The sequence below is a fragment of the Schistocerca serialis genome, chromosome 5 (genome assembly GCF_023864345.2).
Source record: "Schistocerca serialis cubense isolate TAMUIC-IGC-003099 chromosome 5, iqSchSeri2.2, whole genome shotgun sequence".
Classification (NCBI taxonomy): Eukaryota; Metazoa; Arthropoda; class Insecta; order Orthoptera; family Acrididae; genus Schistocerca; species Schistocerca serialis.
This window is the reverse complement of record NC_064642.1, coordinates 328,704,928-328,723,445: the sequence shown is the minus strand read 5'-3', so window position 1 is coordinate 328,723,445 and position 18,518 is coordinate 328,704,928. Positions and strand designations below refer to the sequence as shown.

Here is an 18,518-nt window from a genome sequence, read left to right as displayed (position 1 = left end):
ACGCCACGGTCGTGTATCATCATTGCGACAGTTAAAAATTAGGGATGTGTTTCATAATGAGTGATACGACTGTATAATTATGCACAGTATATTGTACACTCAAGCACTAAGTTTTCTTTGAAAATTAATATATTTTTGGATTTAATAAAATATATCATGTATGTTTTAAAATTGTATCCTTCGGTTTAATAAAGTACAGTACACTATATCCCCTATGTTTTCAAAATAAATAAAAAACAGAATAAACGAATAAAATAAATTTCACACACTCAATAATCCGGCACTTCCGCTAATCCGGCACCCGTATGTGCCAGGAATGGCCCGAGTAGCGAGAGTCTGGTGTATAAGGCGAAGTTAATGGAAATTTTAGTGTTGTACAAGTCAAAACTTCACGCTACCACGTCGACGAACTGGCTAACAGTAAAGGACATAGTTTAATCAGGCTTCATCCGTATCATGCTCATTTAAATCCGACAGAGTGTATGGGCCTAGGTGAAAAATAATGTGTGAAGAAACAGCAAGAAGTTTACGCTCACTGAGACTGAAATGCTGACAGAAGCCATTGAGTTGTCAGCCATAATACCAAGAACGTTGTAGAGGAGACACTGACTCATGAAGGACTGTGACGAGTTTTGAGGAATACGTAACTTCTCCTGTTGCCACGTTAATACCTGCTTTTTTTCTTAAACAACAGCAGAGTTTAGAAGTATTCATCTCACTAACATTGTAATGCAGTTGAAATTGCGACAGAATCCCGAAATTAGTGTATTATTAAATTAACAACTGACCAGGAAAGTACTTGGGCTCGAACAAACAGATCTGTATGAATGTGTGGTTACAGGACCATTATGTACCTCTGAACGTGGTGGTGGGTGTCGTTTTTCCGCAAAACTCTGCAGTCATGCTCTAGACATCACTGTAGATGTAATTGTAGACGCTATACGCAATGTAGCAATCTTAACTATACATGCAAATACGGAATGTCAATAACATGCTCCGAGCAATACGAATGACTGCAAAACATTCTATAATATCAGTGTTGAACGCCACGTCAATGACACTTTTGAGGTTGTTCACTGGTTCACCAATATCTTAGCCAGCGTTCTGCCACGCGTAACGAAGCATTGGTCTGTATACTCCCGCAGATAACTGATTGTAAATGACAGAACGCATATTCATGATAAAGAATCTGTCGTGCAATTTCGGCTGCATATTACTGGAACGTAGTTTAATGAAGTCTGTTATATTCTTGGCATATATTTTATATAACCTGAAGAAATACACATCCAGAGGTGGTGTATGTTTTGTAGTTTTTGGCGGAATGATTTTTAAATCTATATGTTTTCCGCCAGATGCTTCCAGTAGTACTCGTTCATCCTTATCTCCAGACCAGGAGTCACAAAGTACTAATGACTTTCTCGACAAATGTAGATTCAAAACTGACAGGAAAAACGTCTTCAGATGTTGTTTCGTCATCTTCCCACTCGCACTTTCATCGACGACGACATTTGGAGGGCACCGCGTTTCTATTTCCCTTGACACGCGGGGTCCAAACTTTCCACTGGATTCTTGGAAGCAAATATAGAGTTTGTCTGCCAATCGTCCGTCCATTGATATAGCATCATCTATCGTGTAACCATGTGTTGCACAGTTAACTGATTGCAACATCGCGACAGTGTTTCTCTCCCATTTCATGGATAGTGTTCTGTCACAAGAAAGTTCATAGTTGAACTGACTCTGATCACAGTTCCATACAGAACTAATGTCGATGTTTTCTCTCGTGATATGCTCATTGGCGTCAGCAAAAAACGTTTGAGCTCTTTCAATCAGCTCTTCTTCGTCATCCTTATCTTTTCGTGCTTGGAGCGTAGTGATACGACGTGATGTTATCCTAAACTCCTTTTTCAAATTAGTAATAAATCCCAGTGAAGCTGTAAAGTTTGTACACCCGAGATTTCTGGCTACGTCGAATGCCCAATGTTGTAAATGCCAATAATGAACGGCGGAAGCGCATTCTCGAGCTTCATCGAATTTCGCCATTACACGCTCCTTGATGGTCTTGAACAGCAGTGTACGATTTCCTTTGAAAACTTTATTTCCTTCTCTTTTCCTTGCCATGTAATCCAGTATGTTTTTAATATTGCTTTTAGACTTCAGTTTAGGATATCTTTTCAGAAGCTTGTCGCATGTGTCGAAACCTCGTACGTAATAATCATCGTACATGTTCTCCAGTGTGTTGTCATCAAACGCCGTGATGATACTTGCAACTTTAACCTTCTTCTTGGGAGACGGTTGGTATTCACTGTCACTGCTTCCATCGCCTCTTCCCGCACTTGCCGTAGCACTACCGTCTGCAATGAGTTGTTCGTCATTATCATCCCAATCATCATCATTATGTGTTAGTGTTACAACAGTATCTGTTTCTAACTTATGCTCATATTTCTGCATTATAATAGATACCAGAAAACGTGTAGCATTCATCTCACGCTAGGTGAGGAGAGCTCTACGTCATAGTGACGTAATGCTACGTCATCATGGCGTAAGTAAACCTAAATCGACTTCATGAGTACGTATATCGGTCCTTGCAGTTGTACCACAGAGGCTGCACGGTAACGTGAAAGCTAAACGTAAATACCCGTATACAAACGAAGGGACAGCGGTTGTGTGGTATGCTCAACCCAGTTGAAATACTTATTAAGCTGTAATCTCAACAGTTTTTTGATGTTATCGTGTGTTAGTTGATGTAATGAATATCTGAACGAAGGAACCAAAACAATAATGAAAGTCAAAAATAGCGTCTAGTCATTAAAAAAAAATCCAATTAATTGTGCATAAATCCCGTGGATAGAAACGTGAAATAGAGAGAAATTTAAGTGTTTCGTATTTTTATAAAAGCCAATGGTTTGTATATAATTCTTCTGGAGAGAAACGTTAAACTGAGAAATTAATGTTACTGGAATTTTAATGTTGCTGGAATTTTAATTTTGCCTTCATGCTGTAGATCAGCAAAGACACTTTTGCTCTTTAGAAATAAGTTATTGCTAATGATTATAATGTACTGACCTGTTAATAACACACGTCATTATTTTTCTTCATATGTTGTATACTGTGAAAAAACAATGACATGCAAGTCACATTTACCAGAAATTTAAGCAACTGAGAGCAGTGAGTGCTGTTGCCATTTTCAGCTACTTTTTGTATGACTCTTAGGCAATATGGAAATAGCCATAGTAATAATGCCAAACACCTCCAAAATTAATACCATGTCTATAGAGAGAATAAACAAACACAGTATTCCACCATCGCATATGAAACATCGATTAGTGCTGCTAAAACTGTGGGCTGTTGTGGCTATGTTGTCAAGTAGCTCACCCATTGTGACAGCCAGTGTTCCATCATTTGACAACTACTAGGAGACTTACTTTTTTTATAGTTGATACTGCTTACATATTAAAATGTGAATAACAATTATAGACGAAATATCATTGTTTTTCACAGTATACAGCGTATAAAGAATGAAGGCAAAATTAAAACTCCAGCAACATTCCGAATTATCTTTGGAACCACATTAATTTCTCGGTTTAACGTTTCTGCCCAGAAGAGTTATGTACAGTCCATTGGCTTATATAAAAATACGAAACACTTTAATTTCTCCCTATTTCATGTGTCTGTCCACATGATTTATGCAGAATTAATCGGATTTTATTTAATGACTACTCGCTCTTTTTTACTTTCGTTGTGGTTACGGTTCCTTCGTTCAGATATTCGCTATATTCCTATATTCATGTAACACACAATAACATCCCACATTCTTGGGATTAGAGCTTAATAATTAATTATTTCACGTTTCTGTTGCACAACCAAGCACGATTCATGTGATTTTTCAAAAATGACTACAAGTTTTTTTTAACTTTCGTTATATTCATGAAATACCCAATAACATCCTAAATTCTTTGGATTACAGCTTAATAATTAATTATTTCACGTTTCTTCTATATGATTTCTGGACGATTCAGCGGATTTTTAAAAAAAATGACTGCGAGCGTTTTTTTTTTCCTTTCGTTATGGTTTCTTCGTTCAGACATTCATTATGTTCAAGAAACACACAATAACATCGAAAACTGTTGGGATTCCAGCTTCATAACTAATTCAACTGGGCTGAACATACCACATTTTGCTTTCACTTTACCGTGAAGGCTCTGTGGTACAACTGCCAAGATCGATACACCTACTCATGAAGTCGGTTTCGGTTTATTGACGTCACGATGACGTAGCGTTACGTCACTATGACGTACGGCTCTCCTCAACTAGCGTGAGAGGAATACTACCCCCAGAAAACATGCGAATGATTCGTCTTCTACACCAATGCCATCTTCACGAAGAAGGGTTCTTCGTAACTTCATCTCAACCAATCGCAATACATTAGCAGGATTGATTACCAATCGCCGAGCCATCTGACGCTTCAATACACAAATAATGTCACAAAACGCAACTTCAGAGGCACACTGCACCGCCCCTACTGGTCCCGACTGGCGTACCGGCAGGGTAGTGTGCAATACGGCATGGCACACGCAGAGGCCTCTAACGGACGACTGCAGAGTTTTGCAGATGCGGGAGTATCACTAGTGCAATAAGAGACCTTTACATTGTTACTCACACGATTTTGGTGTATTTGTGTTTGTTCGAGCCCAAGTACTTTCCTGGTGAGTGAAAGTCAGGTCAATAGTATATGTAACAGTAAATTCTCAGTATAAAAGGAAACGTGTAACTTCTTCACTTAAATTGTTACAAAACCCACAGCAGTTCTCGTTTCACCATGGCCCTCAATAATTACATTATTTCTTTGGAAAAAAAAAAATATGTAGTCGCTTCAATATTGTTGCGAAATTACGCATATTAAACACATGGGAAAACAGTCTCATAATCGTTATCATTTGCCAAAATTTTGTTTCGATGTCTCAAAACATTTATGGGACAGGGAATTTACGAATATTTCATTCTAGCTTTTTCACCGACTCACGAATACGTGTTGGAGCGCTATAAGTACATTCCATTTTCTCAAGATTGGAAACAGACGGTAATATCCAGGCAAATTTAAAGAGGAATTCAATCTATTATCTACATTTAATACACAGCAAGATGCAACCTAACACGCTTCAAACACAAATTTATAGCGACACCTATTTTTCACTGCAAACTAAGAATTTCTTGCAGTAACTAACGAAATATCACAATAACTATGTTCATTAAAGAAACGATAGGTGGTTCGTCATGAAGCTGACGACTTAAGCTATAGGATGTGTGAGAATGAGAGTTTATTACCGAATACTTTCTTCAAAATTGTTTTAGATACCGCAGATCGACCAGCTACCTGTTCATGGTCAAACGACCCTATCAAGTTCCGCGCCGAGTAGGACTGGCACTATAGTGTGGTCGTCTTTTGACGTGCGGTACATACGCTGGTAACTACGCCTCCCTCCACTCGCTGCGGGCTGAACTGTCAAAAGTCGCAACTTGTTTTAAACACACTATAAACGCCCACGACACTATAAAAGGGTCGCTGTAGTTTCTTTCTTCAAAAGAATACAGGAATTTACCTACGCCATCCATCACATTAGGCTAATAGGAAGATATTACCTGATTGTTTTATTCCAGCAGCAAATTCGCGGTGTCATTTCTTTGCGAATGGGATGAATTCAATATCACGTGTGTGTTATTGCAACTAGTCTTGATGTGATGTTTTCTTAAATTTCCCACCAGACTGCAACGTTTCATATATTGTACAGTTCTACACGCTGTCCAGTCGAATTTGCGAATGTCAGAAACTCTTCACAAAGCAACTTTTCATACAATGTATGAAAAAATATGCCTTAATGTTGTCTCTGCGCAATGTACTGCAATGTCGAAGAGCTTTCTCTATGTAAGGCCCGTGATCTGTTACAAATGTCACTTTGCTCAATTCAAGAACACTCATGGTTAGTTCACTCCAGTCTTCAGAGTCTACAATGTCATATTAAGATTACACATTATGCAACAAGTGTCAAACCAACTATCGCACATCATAGCACAGTTATTTCGATCAATCGCTTCTGCAACTTTACGCAAGATCTCACTTCTCAATTCCTTGGCTGTGTCCTGTATATGTAGAGGCACATTTCGTGGAGAGGGCAAAGTCTCTTGTGCACTCACTGTGTCACACATGGCACCAGTGCCAATTAGTTTGAAAGACAGTGAAACTGACAATTTTGTCATCTTTCATATTATCTATATATAGCATATTCCTTTATTTTTATTAAACATTATCCGATAGGGATTGCCAGTACATGAAGGACTTGTAGGCGTTTTATTTCTTCAGAATTACATTTGGCTGGACTGCCCATTTCCAGACAGACAACAGAGCAAAGAGAGCCAAAGGACTGCATTAACTTAACGCAGGTTGTAAAAGGATGTCCAGACAGCCGCAGAAGAGTCATTGGAACCCTGCACGAGATGACTTCCACTCCCATGTTCCTAAAGCCCTTTTCTGCAGTGAGGGCATCGTAAAGTATAATAAAGGAACCTGAAGGAGAGCAACAATAAACCTTGGGTGGAGAATGCAGAGTATGCTGATGAGCAATATACCGATGGACAGCATGCAGCCTCTGTGACAGCTACAGGCATTTATGGCTCTATGCTCTTTGCAGAACATGGCAGGCAAGGTGTGAGGAATGTATAAGTGTGAGGCTGTAGATTTCTCATCTCAAAAACACATGTAGCAGGCCCCTCATATATACAGGGTGAGTCACTAACTATTACCACCAGGAATAATTCCGAAAGTATGATAGTAGCTGAAAAGTTTGTGGGACAAATGTCGCATGGAACAACGGGGGCCATTATATGACATTGGTTTTTTGTTGCTAGATGTGATCGCGTCAGAGATATGAAGGTCAATTTTTTTTGTTTTTAATGGGATGCTATAGTTTGGTACTTATTTTCTGATAGCAGCTATCGAGTCGAATCCAATGATCTGTAACAGTAAGGTCTTTGAAGAACAGTAAGGTCTTTGAAGGTCAACAAAGGTCAAAAAGGTGGCATGAACATCCATTTACAGAAGGTGTTCGAAGTCATGACCACTGGTATCAATGCAGTGCTGCAATCTTCTTATCATGGACTGAGTGGTATTTCTTATCACTTCGGCACTTATCGAAGCACATGCTCTGATAATTCTCTCTCGTGTATCGTGCAAATAGCAATATCCATCTAACGTGCCATTGACATGCAAACATCATTCGATGGTTTCGCAAAACAACACTAATAGGAACGGTAAGACTAGTATCGTCGAATCAAGCGAATGTGAATGATGTGTTCCTTCGAAGAACAAGTCAATATGCTTCTATTTATGGACAATACCAACGAAATTCAGTAAGAGCTAGAGACTTATATGTTGAAAGATATTCTCATTGTTATAACCCTACACGTCGTAGTTTGAAATATGTGTATGATAAATTGAGAACAATTGGAGCTTTAATGCATCGGAAACATATCGGGCAAAGGAAGGTTACTAACGTGGCAACGGAAAGGCAGAATTCCCATCTGCATAGTTCAGACTATTTTGTGCTGGAATGGAGTATCCAAATGGCATGTATAGTGAGGCAGCTCTTATTAAAGTCACTTGTGTAGTGGTGCACATAATGTTCGGTAATTGAAGTCAAGTTTGCGGTTGATCACAGTCTGGTGGTGGCCATTCAAGCGAGTAGACAGTTGATTACCTGTCATGCCCACATAGAATGCTGCACAGCAATCACAGCATAGCTAACATATAACATGGCTTCTTTCACACGTAGCCCTGCCTTTTGTAGGGGTGGAAATGTCTATGACTGGACTGCAGCAGAAAGTGGTGGGTGGGTGTATGGCAGGTCTTGTACTTGGGTTGTCCACAAGGGGATGACCTATAGGATGCACAGTTGGGAGCGGAATTGGGATACTGCTGGACAAGAAGGGTATTGTTTAAGTTAAGTGGTCAGTAGAACACTACTTTCTATGAGTGGGCTGACTATGTGGATAAGATTTGGGTGGCAATTGATGCCCTTGTGAAGGATGTGGTTGAGCCTTTTGTGGCCAGGATGATACTGTGTGATCACAGGTTTACTGGCATCAAAGGAGGAGATGGTACTGGTGCCTTCTTTGTGGATGAGTTGGATATGATAGTGTCAGTCAATAAAGGCTGTGGTAGGGTAATCAGCATATTTTGGCAACTCCTGCTTTCCAGTGCAAATGCTGCATCCACAACTGGTGAGCTGTAAGGAAGAAGCATTTAGGCATGGTAAGGGTGACAGCTCTCAAAGTGGAGGTACTATTGATGGTTGGAGCACTTGATGTGGACAGACATATTTATGGAGCAATCTGAGAGGTGGAGAGCAACATCTAGGAAGGTGGCCTAATGAGCTGATAAGGACAAGGTGAAGTGGATTTCAGAGTAAATGTTGAGGTTATGTACAAGAAAGCACATGTTGTCCTTGCCATGAGTCCAGATCATCAAAATGTCATCAATGAGTCTGAACTGGACAAGCAGTTTTAAGTGCTGACTGGATATAAATGATTTCTTGCAGATGGGCCATAAATAAGTTGGCACAGGATGGTGCCATGTGAGTATACATGGCAGTACCATGCAGTTGTTTATAGATTTGGCCTTCAAAAGTGAAAGAGTTGTGGGTCAGGATGTGGTAGGCCAGGAGGATTTGGAAAGAGGTGATGGGTTTGGTATCAGGTTGATGCATGGAAATTTAGCATGGGGGCTGTTGCTGTACAAGAATGTTGCATCCCCATCAACCAACAAGCACTCTGGTGGAAGTGGGGTGGGAGCTGTGGTGAAGGAAGTTACCAATGTCTTTGTTATAGGATGCAAGGTTATGATCAAGAGTTTGGAGGTGTTGATGAACAAAGGCAGAGGTTTGTTCTGTGTGAGCATTATAACACACTGGGACAACCAGTATGGAGATTTGTGGTAGTGGGTTTGTGGAGTTTGGGTAGTGGCTAAAAGGTATGAGACTGGCAAGTTGCTGGTGTGAGAAGGGAGATGGACCTAGGTGTCAGATTTTGGGGTGCACCTAAGGCCTCAAGGAGCTGTTGGAGGTCATAATGGGACAGTATCATAATTGCAGAGGTGTCTGTAAGTTGGCAGAGAGCCTCAGCCAGACAGTCACTATGATTCATGATCAGTGTGGTGGATCCTTTGTCTGCAGGAAGGATGATAAGATCTGGATTGGTTTTCAGGTTACAGGTGGCTGTGTGTTCCATAGGAGTGATTTGGGAGAGAAGGGCAACACCAGGTTAGGAGTGGGGAACTCCTGAAAGGTTCCCAGTGGATGACTGGGTGAAAAGGAAAGAGGATCATGATGGTAGGAATGCTGGAACTGTTTTATCCAAGGTTCTATATGGGTTTGATTGGTTGCTATCTGTGGGGTGCGTAGTGAAGAAATGATTTCTGTGTGCAGACGAAGTAAAGGTAAGAAGGTCCTTTACAACTACAGCATGGTTGAATTTTAGTTTCGGCCAAAGGGTGATGCCTTTAAAAATTACTTTGACTTCTGCAGAGATCAGAGTTTTGGCAGAAAGGTTGACAACAGTGTTACAGGATGGATGTTGAAGATCAGTGTGTTCCATAGAGGGTGGAGGAAGTTCATGATGAAGCGGATGGTGGAGAAAATCAAGAAGTTGTGGCCAGAGAGAAAAGGATTTTGCAAAAGGAGCATAGGCAGTTAAGCATGCTCAGCATTCAATAAATATTGCAAATAAATAAATTAAAAATATAAATAAATACAAAAATTGAAATGCTTTTAAACATTTGAAAATTTTTAAAAAATTCTAAATTTTAATTTGTCTAGTTCTTAATTGTAGCTTGTATTCTAAATCAGTTGAATGATACAAGTTACACCAACATGAATGTAATTTTTCCTCCTTGTTACACTATGCCCCAGTATGTTTCAAAGTCACACTGTGTCTGCGAGCTTTAAATGATTGTTAAGCGATCCTTGAAGAGACGTACACAAAAAGAATGAGATCTTCACAGATCTTGTTTAAAATTTAACAAAATAACTTCTTTGTTACACAATGCTCAACTTTCCACTGATTGAATACACAGTGTAATCAGATATTAATATTTGCACTTCCACATTAATGGACTTATTTGTGAAAAATACATAGAGGGAGTTGCTGAGAAAAGTCTCAGTACTGAAATAGTTTGTATAAAATCACTTTATGTAAAAAAATAATTCATGTTACATTTATAAACAATATTCGATGTATGCGAATGAATACATTACATATTTACAACAAATTCAAAATGAGCATTACACTTTCATTTGTAACACACACACACACACACACACAAACAGCAACCATACTTGTCATGCACTCATAAATATAAATTAATATATGACACAGTCACATTAAGAATACTGTTTTCTCTACACAGGTAAAAATATTTTGGTATGTTTGGCCACATTTGTACTTTTTCAAAGTTCAGTGGTTTCCAGCTTCTTCATTATGAGGGGATTACCAAGTTTACTCATATGGTGATATATATTCTGATGGTAAGTACTGTTGGTGTTCAGATTATTCTGCTCTTTATCAATAGCTGTTTCACTCACAATGTTTGGATTCCTGAAATAAATGAAGCCCTGTTTTACTTTACAAGAGTGAGATATTTTACAATGACAATTAATGCTATATTTATTCTAATACTGACTTTTGAAGACTACAAGTTTATCAACAGCAATTGCAAAATTGGGATTATTAGCATCCTAAAATACTATTTTGAATAAATAAATTCAGGTATAGGAGAAAATTTAATAAGCTGCAACAAGATAAGAAGAAAGAGAAAGAGAGAGAGAGAGAGAGAGAGAGAGAGAGAGAGAGAGAGAGAGAGACGGAGGGAGGGAGAGAAATTTGCTCACACAGTCAAGCTCCAACAATTATCTGTAATCTGATACAAAAATTATACTGAGCTGTCTGACAGGACAGAGGCAAATATCACAAAATGCATGTGTGGTAAATACTTTGTAGTTGGCAGTGCTTCTTTCTATTTTGGCAATGATTTGTTAATGTGAGTACCAGGCTGCACTATAAGAGTCCACATTAAGCTTAAGGTTTCCTTGTAGTTGGTGGGTAAGTTAGTTCAGATGTCAGAGAAAGGCAAACCATCCACCTCCAATAGGAGATAAGGTGGTGTTGTGGGCACCACTGATGTCACAGCCAGCAGCTGGTGTATATAACAGCATACCAGCAGCCCACTGGCAGTCATACACGTGACAGTGGCCAAGGAATGCTTGGCCAAAAGTTTATGTAATTTTTATCGCTTGATGTGGCTGGAAACTTGAGATCCTTTTATTCAATATCACCGCTACAATTCTCTATATTTTTACATCCCGTTCAGTTTGTTTCAATCAAACAGTGAGTAGTGTGTTATGGAAGACAATCTTTTGTGCCAGAACATAAACTGCTACCCTGCAACAGTGTATTTTCCTAATCCTTTGGTAGGACCACATTTGTTCTTCTGTGGTTATGCCACATGTTACGGGATGTTTAGTGAAAAATGGGACACCCTGTATGTATTTCGTTGGGACAATGGGACACTGAAGTTAAATAAGGGATGATCCCATAAAATATGGAATGTATGGTCATCCTATAGTGAGATTTTTTTGGATTTGCAGATTTTGTGCAATTATTTCTTGAGTAAGTTAAGTATTGCTGTGAGATGTCATGCTGACTCAAGAAACTCATTTTAAATTGATCTTTGAATATTATTTGACAAGGACCCCATCCAGATAATCAGTTATCAATCAACAGTGGACCAGATGAGATTTTGGTAGATTATTTACTTAACTGACAAAATTTTCATTGTGTACATGAAACAAATGAAAAACTTTCAAGTAATCCTTTATATTTTAAATGATTCAACTATGGGTTCTTGGCGAAACATGGTACATTGTTTTAAATAAACAAATCACTTTTCTCCAGGCAAATGCTGGGATGGCTCCTTTGAAAAGCCAATGAACAGCTTCATTCCCCATGCTTTTCCAATTTGAGCTTGTTCTTTGTCCCTCATGACTTTGCTGGAGGCATAATTTTAAACTCTAATCTTCCTTCTTTCCTCTACAATAAGTTCATAAAATTATTCATTCATTATTCATGTGCTTTGTGACACTTTGGTATGAAATGAGTTCCTGCCCATATAACAAAGGAAAAATTACAACATATGGAATACTGTACAAGACTTTTCTAGACTTGACTGTGTGGGATGCTTAAACAATGGAAAATTTTAGAAATACTGCTCAAGATAGAAGCTGTAAGTACTATGATGAACTGCTACACACAGAATTGTATACCACTCTCAACTGTTTTCATACTACAATAATTTTAAATTTTATTCACAACTTACCCAGCCTTAAGATTGACATAATGATTTTGGTCATCAACAAAAGTTTTGCTGTCCTCTTCATTTTGTTCTAATCCATCACTGACAACTGCATTCTCATCAAGAGAGTCTCTTTCTGATGTATGGCTGGAAACAAGCAATATACGATATCTTTAAAAATCAGTTGGTAAATTACTCATATGACGTTTGCTATACAACAGGTCTTGAGTGTGTTATATTAGTAGCACTAGTCCATGGTATGACTGTACATTGGAATTCAGATGAGATATTGTATTTCAGTGTCCTTTCACTGTGCTTCTGATGATGGTTTAAGTAGAAAAGAATAAAGCTGAATAAAATGTCACATTAAACACCTTTCACTGTCTAAATTGTTATTTTATTGAGCTACCAGTTTCAGTGATATATTATACCATCTTCAGGCCCTCTGACCAGCGTGTAGGAGGATTCCCACCTATGTTCCACTCAAAATAGGGGCCAGCATTCAGTGCCTGATATTCATAGATTTTTGAGGCAGTGATGGCATAATATATCGCCGAATGGTAGTCCAATAAAATAACAATTTAGATGAGTGAAAGGTGTTTGATTTGGCACTCTGTACTGAACAGCTGATGAGTCATAACCATCTGTGAAAAAATGGACATACAGATACTTAAAACTGTATAGTTTTTAAAATAAACATAATAATGATCAAAATTAAACATTAGTGATGTTCTTACCTCAGTGAGTCTTCCTCTTTGTACCATTCATTTTCATAGGCTTGCATCCAGATTGGATTTGAACCTTCAACACTGTGCTTGTTGGTGTTGGGCACTCTTCCACCAATCTGATTTAAATCTGATGTGTTAGAGCCTGCAAATGATAACATTAATAAAATTATGATTTCTGTTTGATGTTGGGAGGAGCAAGATCTCATACATAATGCATACAAAGACTGCATCGTTCAACAGAATGTTGGGACATTATGTATGCATGCACAATCTGTCAGATGAGAACATGAGTTAAGCAGGTAACTTTTGGTGATACATATCATACAGCTTGCACTGCTGGTTGCATTTCTTGTAGATAATGTCATGAGTGAAGGTGCTGAAATGCATTATCCATTCCATCTTACACATTTTTAATTGGAAAAATGTCTGTTGATGTTACTGACCAGAACATTTGAAACTATTGCAGAATGTGTACAAATGGGGAATTGCATCAGTTTTCTGATTGGTTCAGTGTGGCCCACCACAATTTCCTCTCCTGTGCTGATCTCTTCATCCTAGAGTAGCACTTAGCCCCAATATCATCAACTATATGTTGTATATGTTCCACTTTCTGTGTCATTACAGTTCTTCCCTTTTGTGGCTAATTCTGATGTCATGTCTCAACATACGATCTGTCAACCTGACCCTTCTCCTAGCTATGTGTTGTCCACATATTCCTTTCCTTACTGATTGTACTTAGGACCTTATCATTTATTATTACTTAACTTTCAACATCTTTGTGAAACGTCAGAGACACTGTTATAAATATTGCTACGATGTAGTGTTCCCGTTAAAAAGAATTAAAGTCAGTGAGAAGACAAACACATGGGTAACACAAGGGATTAAAAAACCAGCAATCACCCTTAGAAAACTAAGTAAGCAAGCTAAAATAAATACAACAATAAAACCATACTACAGGAAATATAGAAAGGTCTACAGGAAAGTTTAACAGGCAGCAAAAAGGCTAAGTAATGATTCATACACTAACAAGGTAAGCAATAAATCAAACTCAATTTGGAAGGTTGTAAACAATAGCATAGGAAAATGTAAAATCAAGACCCATAATTTCAAAATTAAAAGTGAGGATAAAGTGATGGAAGATGTTCAGCAGATAGCCAATATATTTAATGAACATTATGTGAACATAGCACTGAACCTAATTAAAAGTCTGTTAAATTCAAACAACAAAAACATAAAAGTACCAACTTGTGAAAGGATAATGTTTCTGTGCCCAGTAACAGAATGTGAAGTTAAAAATGCTATTAATAAACTAAAAAATAAAATGTCTTGTATTGGTGGAATTTCAGACAAGGTAATCAAACATAGTTCTACCAATATAGATACTCAACTAACTGACATTATTAATATTTTTTTCAGGACAGGGGTGTTCCCATCAAAACTAAAACTCTCCATAATAAAGCCACTTCACAAAAAGGATAGTACAGCTGACATAAATAATTATATGGCAGTGTCATTATTGTCAGGTTTCTCTAAAGTAATTGAAAGAGTAATGTATGAAAGGCTAGCTGACTTCCTGAATAAAAATAAAATACTGACTAATGCTCAAAATGGGTTTAGAAAGAACAGACCCATAGAAACGGCAGTCTTCCAATTCATGAAAATGGTCCTAAATTCTTTGGACAAGAACGAATTAAGCTGATGGATATTCTTAGATTTATCTAAAGCATTTGATCTAATCAGCCATGACTTATTGCTTAAGAAACTAGAATTTTATGGGGGTCTGGGGACTTGCCTTCAAATGGTTTAAGTCTTATCTCTCTGATAGACAACAGGAAGTACAAATGTGTCATGAAGGCAAAGAGTATCTTTCAGATTTCAAAGAAACTAGCTATGGAGTGCCCCAGGGTTCCATGTTAGGCCCTTTGTTGCCAAACAATCTGACAGTTGCAGAAATGGTGATGTTCGTTGATGACACTAGCATTTTTATAAAAGGATACACCAAGGATAATCTACAGCTCAGTGTCTCTAGGACAATAAATGAGACAGGAAAATGGTTTAGCGATAATGATTTGATCATAAATAAGAATAAAATGGTATTGATGAATTTCAGTAATATTAAAAGTGATAGAAGAAGAGTAAAAGCTGAGTTAGGAAACTACGTTATTGCACAAGCTCCATACATAAAATTCCTATGTATATGGGTGGATGAGCACTTGAGATGGGAAAAGCATCTAGAAGTTTTGAATGAAAAACTAAGTAAATGCTGCTATGCGCTGAGAATGCTTTGGGAATGTCGCAACACTGAATAATTACTGTGTGCCTATTATGCTTATATGAACAGTTTGCTTAGATATGGTGTGATCTTCTGGGGAAATACAGGTATGGCAAAACAAGATTTCAACCTTCAAAAATGGGCTATTAGAATAATGAAAGGGGTTCCCTGTAGAGTGTCATGCAGGGTAATATTTAAAGAATTTAAAATAATGACTCTTCCTAGCTTATACATCTATGAATGTGTCTGCTTTCTGAAAACTCACCACGAATTTTCAACTTTTAGGTTCATACCATGAAACAAGGAACAGAGATGATTTTCACAGAGACACCCACAAAGGAGCGCTCTACCAAAAAAGTATATACTACCAGCCCAAAATACTTTTTAGTGCATTGCCTTCTACAGTAAAGAAAATTAAAGAATTTCATAAATTCAAGGTAGATCTTGAACAATTTTTACTAACACATAGTTTTTATAACACTGAAGAATATCTGGATATGGAATAGTAATATTATTTATATATACTGATATGAAATTCACACTTACAAAAACTGGTGTTTGCGCATTTCACGGATACATGTTGTAGAATGCGTGTGATAGTGACCTACTATGTTATGCAGATCAAATTGCACATGACATACGTGATTTCAATGGAAGTAGTGTATGATTGCGTAAGTTCAAACAATGCTACAAAATTGGAAGATGTAAGATAACAAAATTTCAAACAAAGCATCAGCTTGATGATGCACAGCAAACTGTGGAATCAGCCAGAAAATTTGCAAATGAGATAAACAGATTTATCCCACTGTTCAGTAAGGAATTTGTTTTCAACTCCAAAAAGTTGGGATTTTAAGAGGAAATGCACATTAAAGAAACCCTAGAAATCGGAGGTACCAAAAGAGTTAAATCAAGAACAAATGTCTTAACACATTTTTATACAATTATTCTGAATGTTAATCTGGATGGTAAATTGGCTGGAAAGTTATTTATTGTGCTGCAAGAAGCTCGAGGTGCTCTCCCCCTATGATTCTTTATCCTTTACATGATTTTGCAAGGACAGTAGGGAACATTAATGTGACAGCAAGCAACAGTGGGAAAATGGACATAAGAGAACTGTAACTATGATATGAGCACTGCTTTTGGTCAATAGCTGGCTTTTGCTCGATTTCTGGTCTGCATATAAAAATCATAGTCCTTTATAGCAAACTATCCCTCCTGAAAAGGGTTTGACATTGCAATTCATACCACCTGGAACCACTGGGCAAATTCAGTTCTGGATGTTTGTGTTTTCCTTGCCTATAAAACATATTATCACACCTTAAAGGATAGCCAGTTTTATGATAACCTCCATGATAGACTGTTTCACATTCAGTTACATGCCATAACATTCCATCAGTTCTTATAACTCCATTACAACAATATGATTCCATATGCATTCTTTAGGAGTGGATACTTAGCTGAATGTCCTGCATTGTTTGTAACACCCAACGAGTTTGCCTTTGGTCTTGATGGTGTGAATCTCTGTGATCATTGTGGCATGCCATTTTTCATTTGGTTTTCGTGGTGCAAGTTAATAGTTTTGAATTGAACATTTCCTGAATGTCAACGACATCCAATTTATGAAGTATAATATATACAGACAACATTCCATTAGAACTACTGATAGCCTAGGGAGAGCAGCCCTGACAAAACTCTACCATCTGATGAGCAAGATGTATGAGACAGGCGAAATACCCTCAGACTTCAAGGAGAATATAATAATTCCAATCCCAAGAAAGCAAGTGCTGACAGGTTCTAAAATTACCGAACTATCAGTTTAATAAGTCTTGGCTGCAAAATACTAACTCGAATTCTTTACAGACGAATAGAAAAACTGGTAGAAGCCAATCCTGGGGAAGACCAGTTTGAATTCCGAAGAAATATTGGAACACGTGAGGCAATACTGACACTACAACTTATCTTAGAAGATAGATTAAGGAAAGGCTAACCTATGTTTATAGCATTTGTAGACTTAGAGAAAGCTTTTGACAATGCTGACTGGAGTACTCTCTTTCAAATCCTGAAGGTGGAAGGGGTCCAATATAGGGAGCAAAAGGCTATGTACAATTTTTACGGCGGTTATAAGAGTCGAGGGGCATGAGAGGGAAGCAGCGGTTGAGAAGGGAGTGACATGTGGTTGTAGCCTATCTCCAATGTTATTCAATCTGTATATTGAGCAAGCGGTAAAGGAAACAAAAGAAAAATTTGGAGTAGGAATTAAAATCCATGGAGAAGAAATAAAAACTTTGAGATTCGCTGATGACATCGTAATTCTGTCAGAGACAGCAAATGGTCTGGAAGAGCAGTTGAACGGAATGGACAGTGTCTTGAAAGGAGGATATAAGATGAACATCTACAAAAGCAAAATGAGGATAATGGAATGTAGATGAATTAAATCAGGTGATGCTGAGGAATTAGATTAGGAAATGAGACACTTAAAGTATTAGACGAGTTTTGCTATTTGGGGAGCAAAATAACTGTTGATGGGTGAAGTAGAGAGGATATAAAAAGTAGACTGGCAGTGGCAAGGACAGTGTTTCGAAAGAAGAGAAATTTGTTAACATTGACTATAGATTTAAGTGTCAGGAAGTCTTCCATGAAATTATTTGTATAGAGTGTAGCCATGTGTGGAAGTGAAACATGGATGATAAATAGTTTGGACAAGAAGAGAACAAAAGCTTTCAAAATGTGGTGGTACAGAAGAATGCTGAAGACTAGATGGGTAGATCACGTAACTAATGAGGTGGTACTGAATAGAATTGGGAAGAAGAGGAATTTGTGGCACTACTTGACTAGAAGATGGGATCGGTTGGTGGGACACATTCTGAGGCATCAAGGGATCACCAATTTAGTATTGGAAGGAAACGTGGAGGGTAAAAATCGTAGAGGGAAACCAAGAGATGAATACAGTAAGCAAATTCAGAGGGATGTAGGTTACAGCAGTTATTCGGAGATGAAGAGGCTTGAACAGGATAGAGTAGCATGGAGAGCTGCATCAAACCAGTCTCTGGACTGAAGACAATGACAAAAATATATACAGCCCGTAAAAGGCTGATCTCTACATCTTCTGGACACTTACTTTCTG

The 18,518-nt window shown here is 37.9% G+C and overlaps 1 protein-coding gene and 1 long non-coding RNA gene across 2 annotated transcripts in view; one reads left to right on the top strand and one right to left on the bottom strand.

The window, feature by feature from the left end:
• The first annotated feature begins 4,616 nt into the window (after positions 1–4,616).
• LOC126481271 (uncharacterized) overlaps positions 4,617–18,518 on the top strand; it is a 34,071-nt gene continuing 20,169 nt past the window's right edge. Inside the window, exon 1 of the long non-coding RNA XR_007587542.1 lies at positions 4,617–4,703. This is a non-coding gene — a long non-coding RNA (uncharacterized LOC126481271). The remainder of the gene's footprint in view (positions 4,704–18,518) is intronic.
• The window catches only part of LOC126481269 (cadherin-23), a 505,796-nt gene continuing 497,539 nt past the window's right edge, over positions 10,262–18,518 (bottom strand). The window contains exons 32-34 of the mRNA XM_050104895.1: positions 13,132–13,264; positions 12,419–12,541; positions 10,262–10,641 (exon numbers count right to left, since the gene is read on the bottom strand). Coding sequence (XP_049960852.1) covers positions 10,494–10,641; positions 12,419–12,541; positions 13,132–13,264 — 404 coding nt within the window. The 3' untranslated portion in view covers positions 10,262–10,493. The remainder of the gene's footprint in view (positions 10,642–12,418; positions 12,542–13,131; positions 13,265–18,518) is intronic.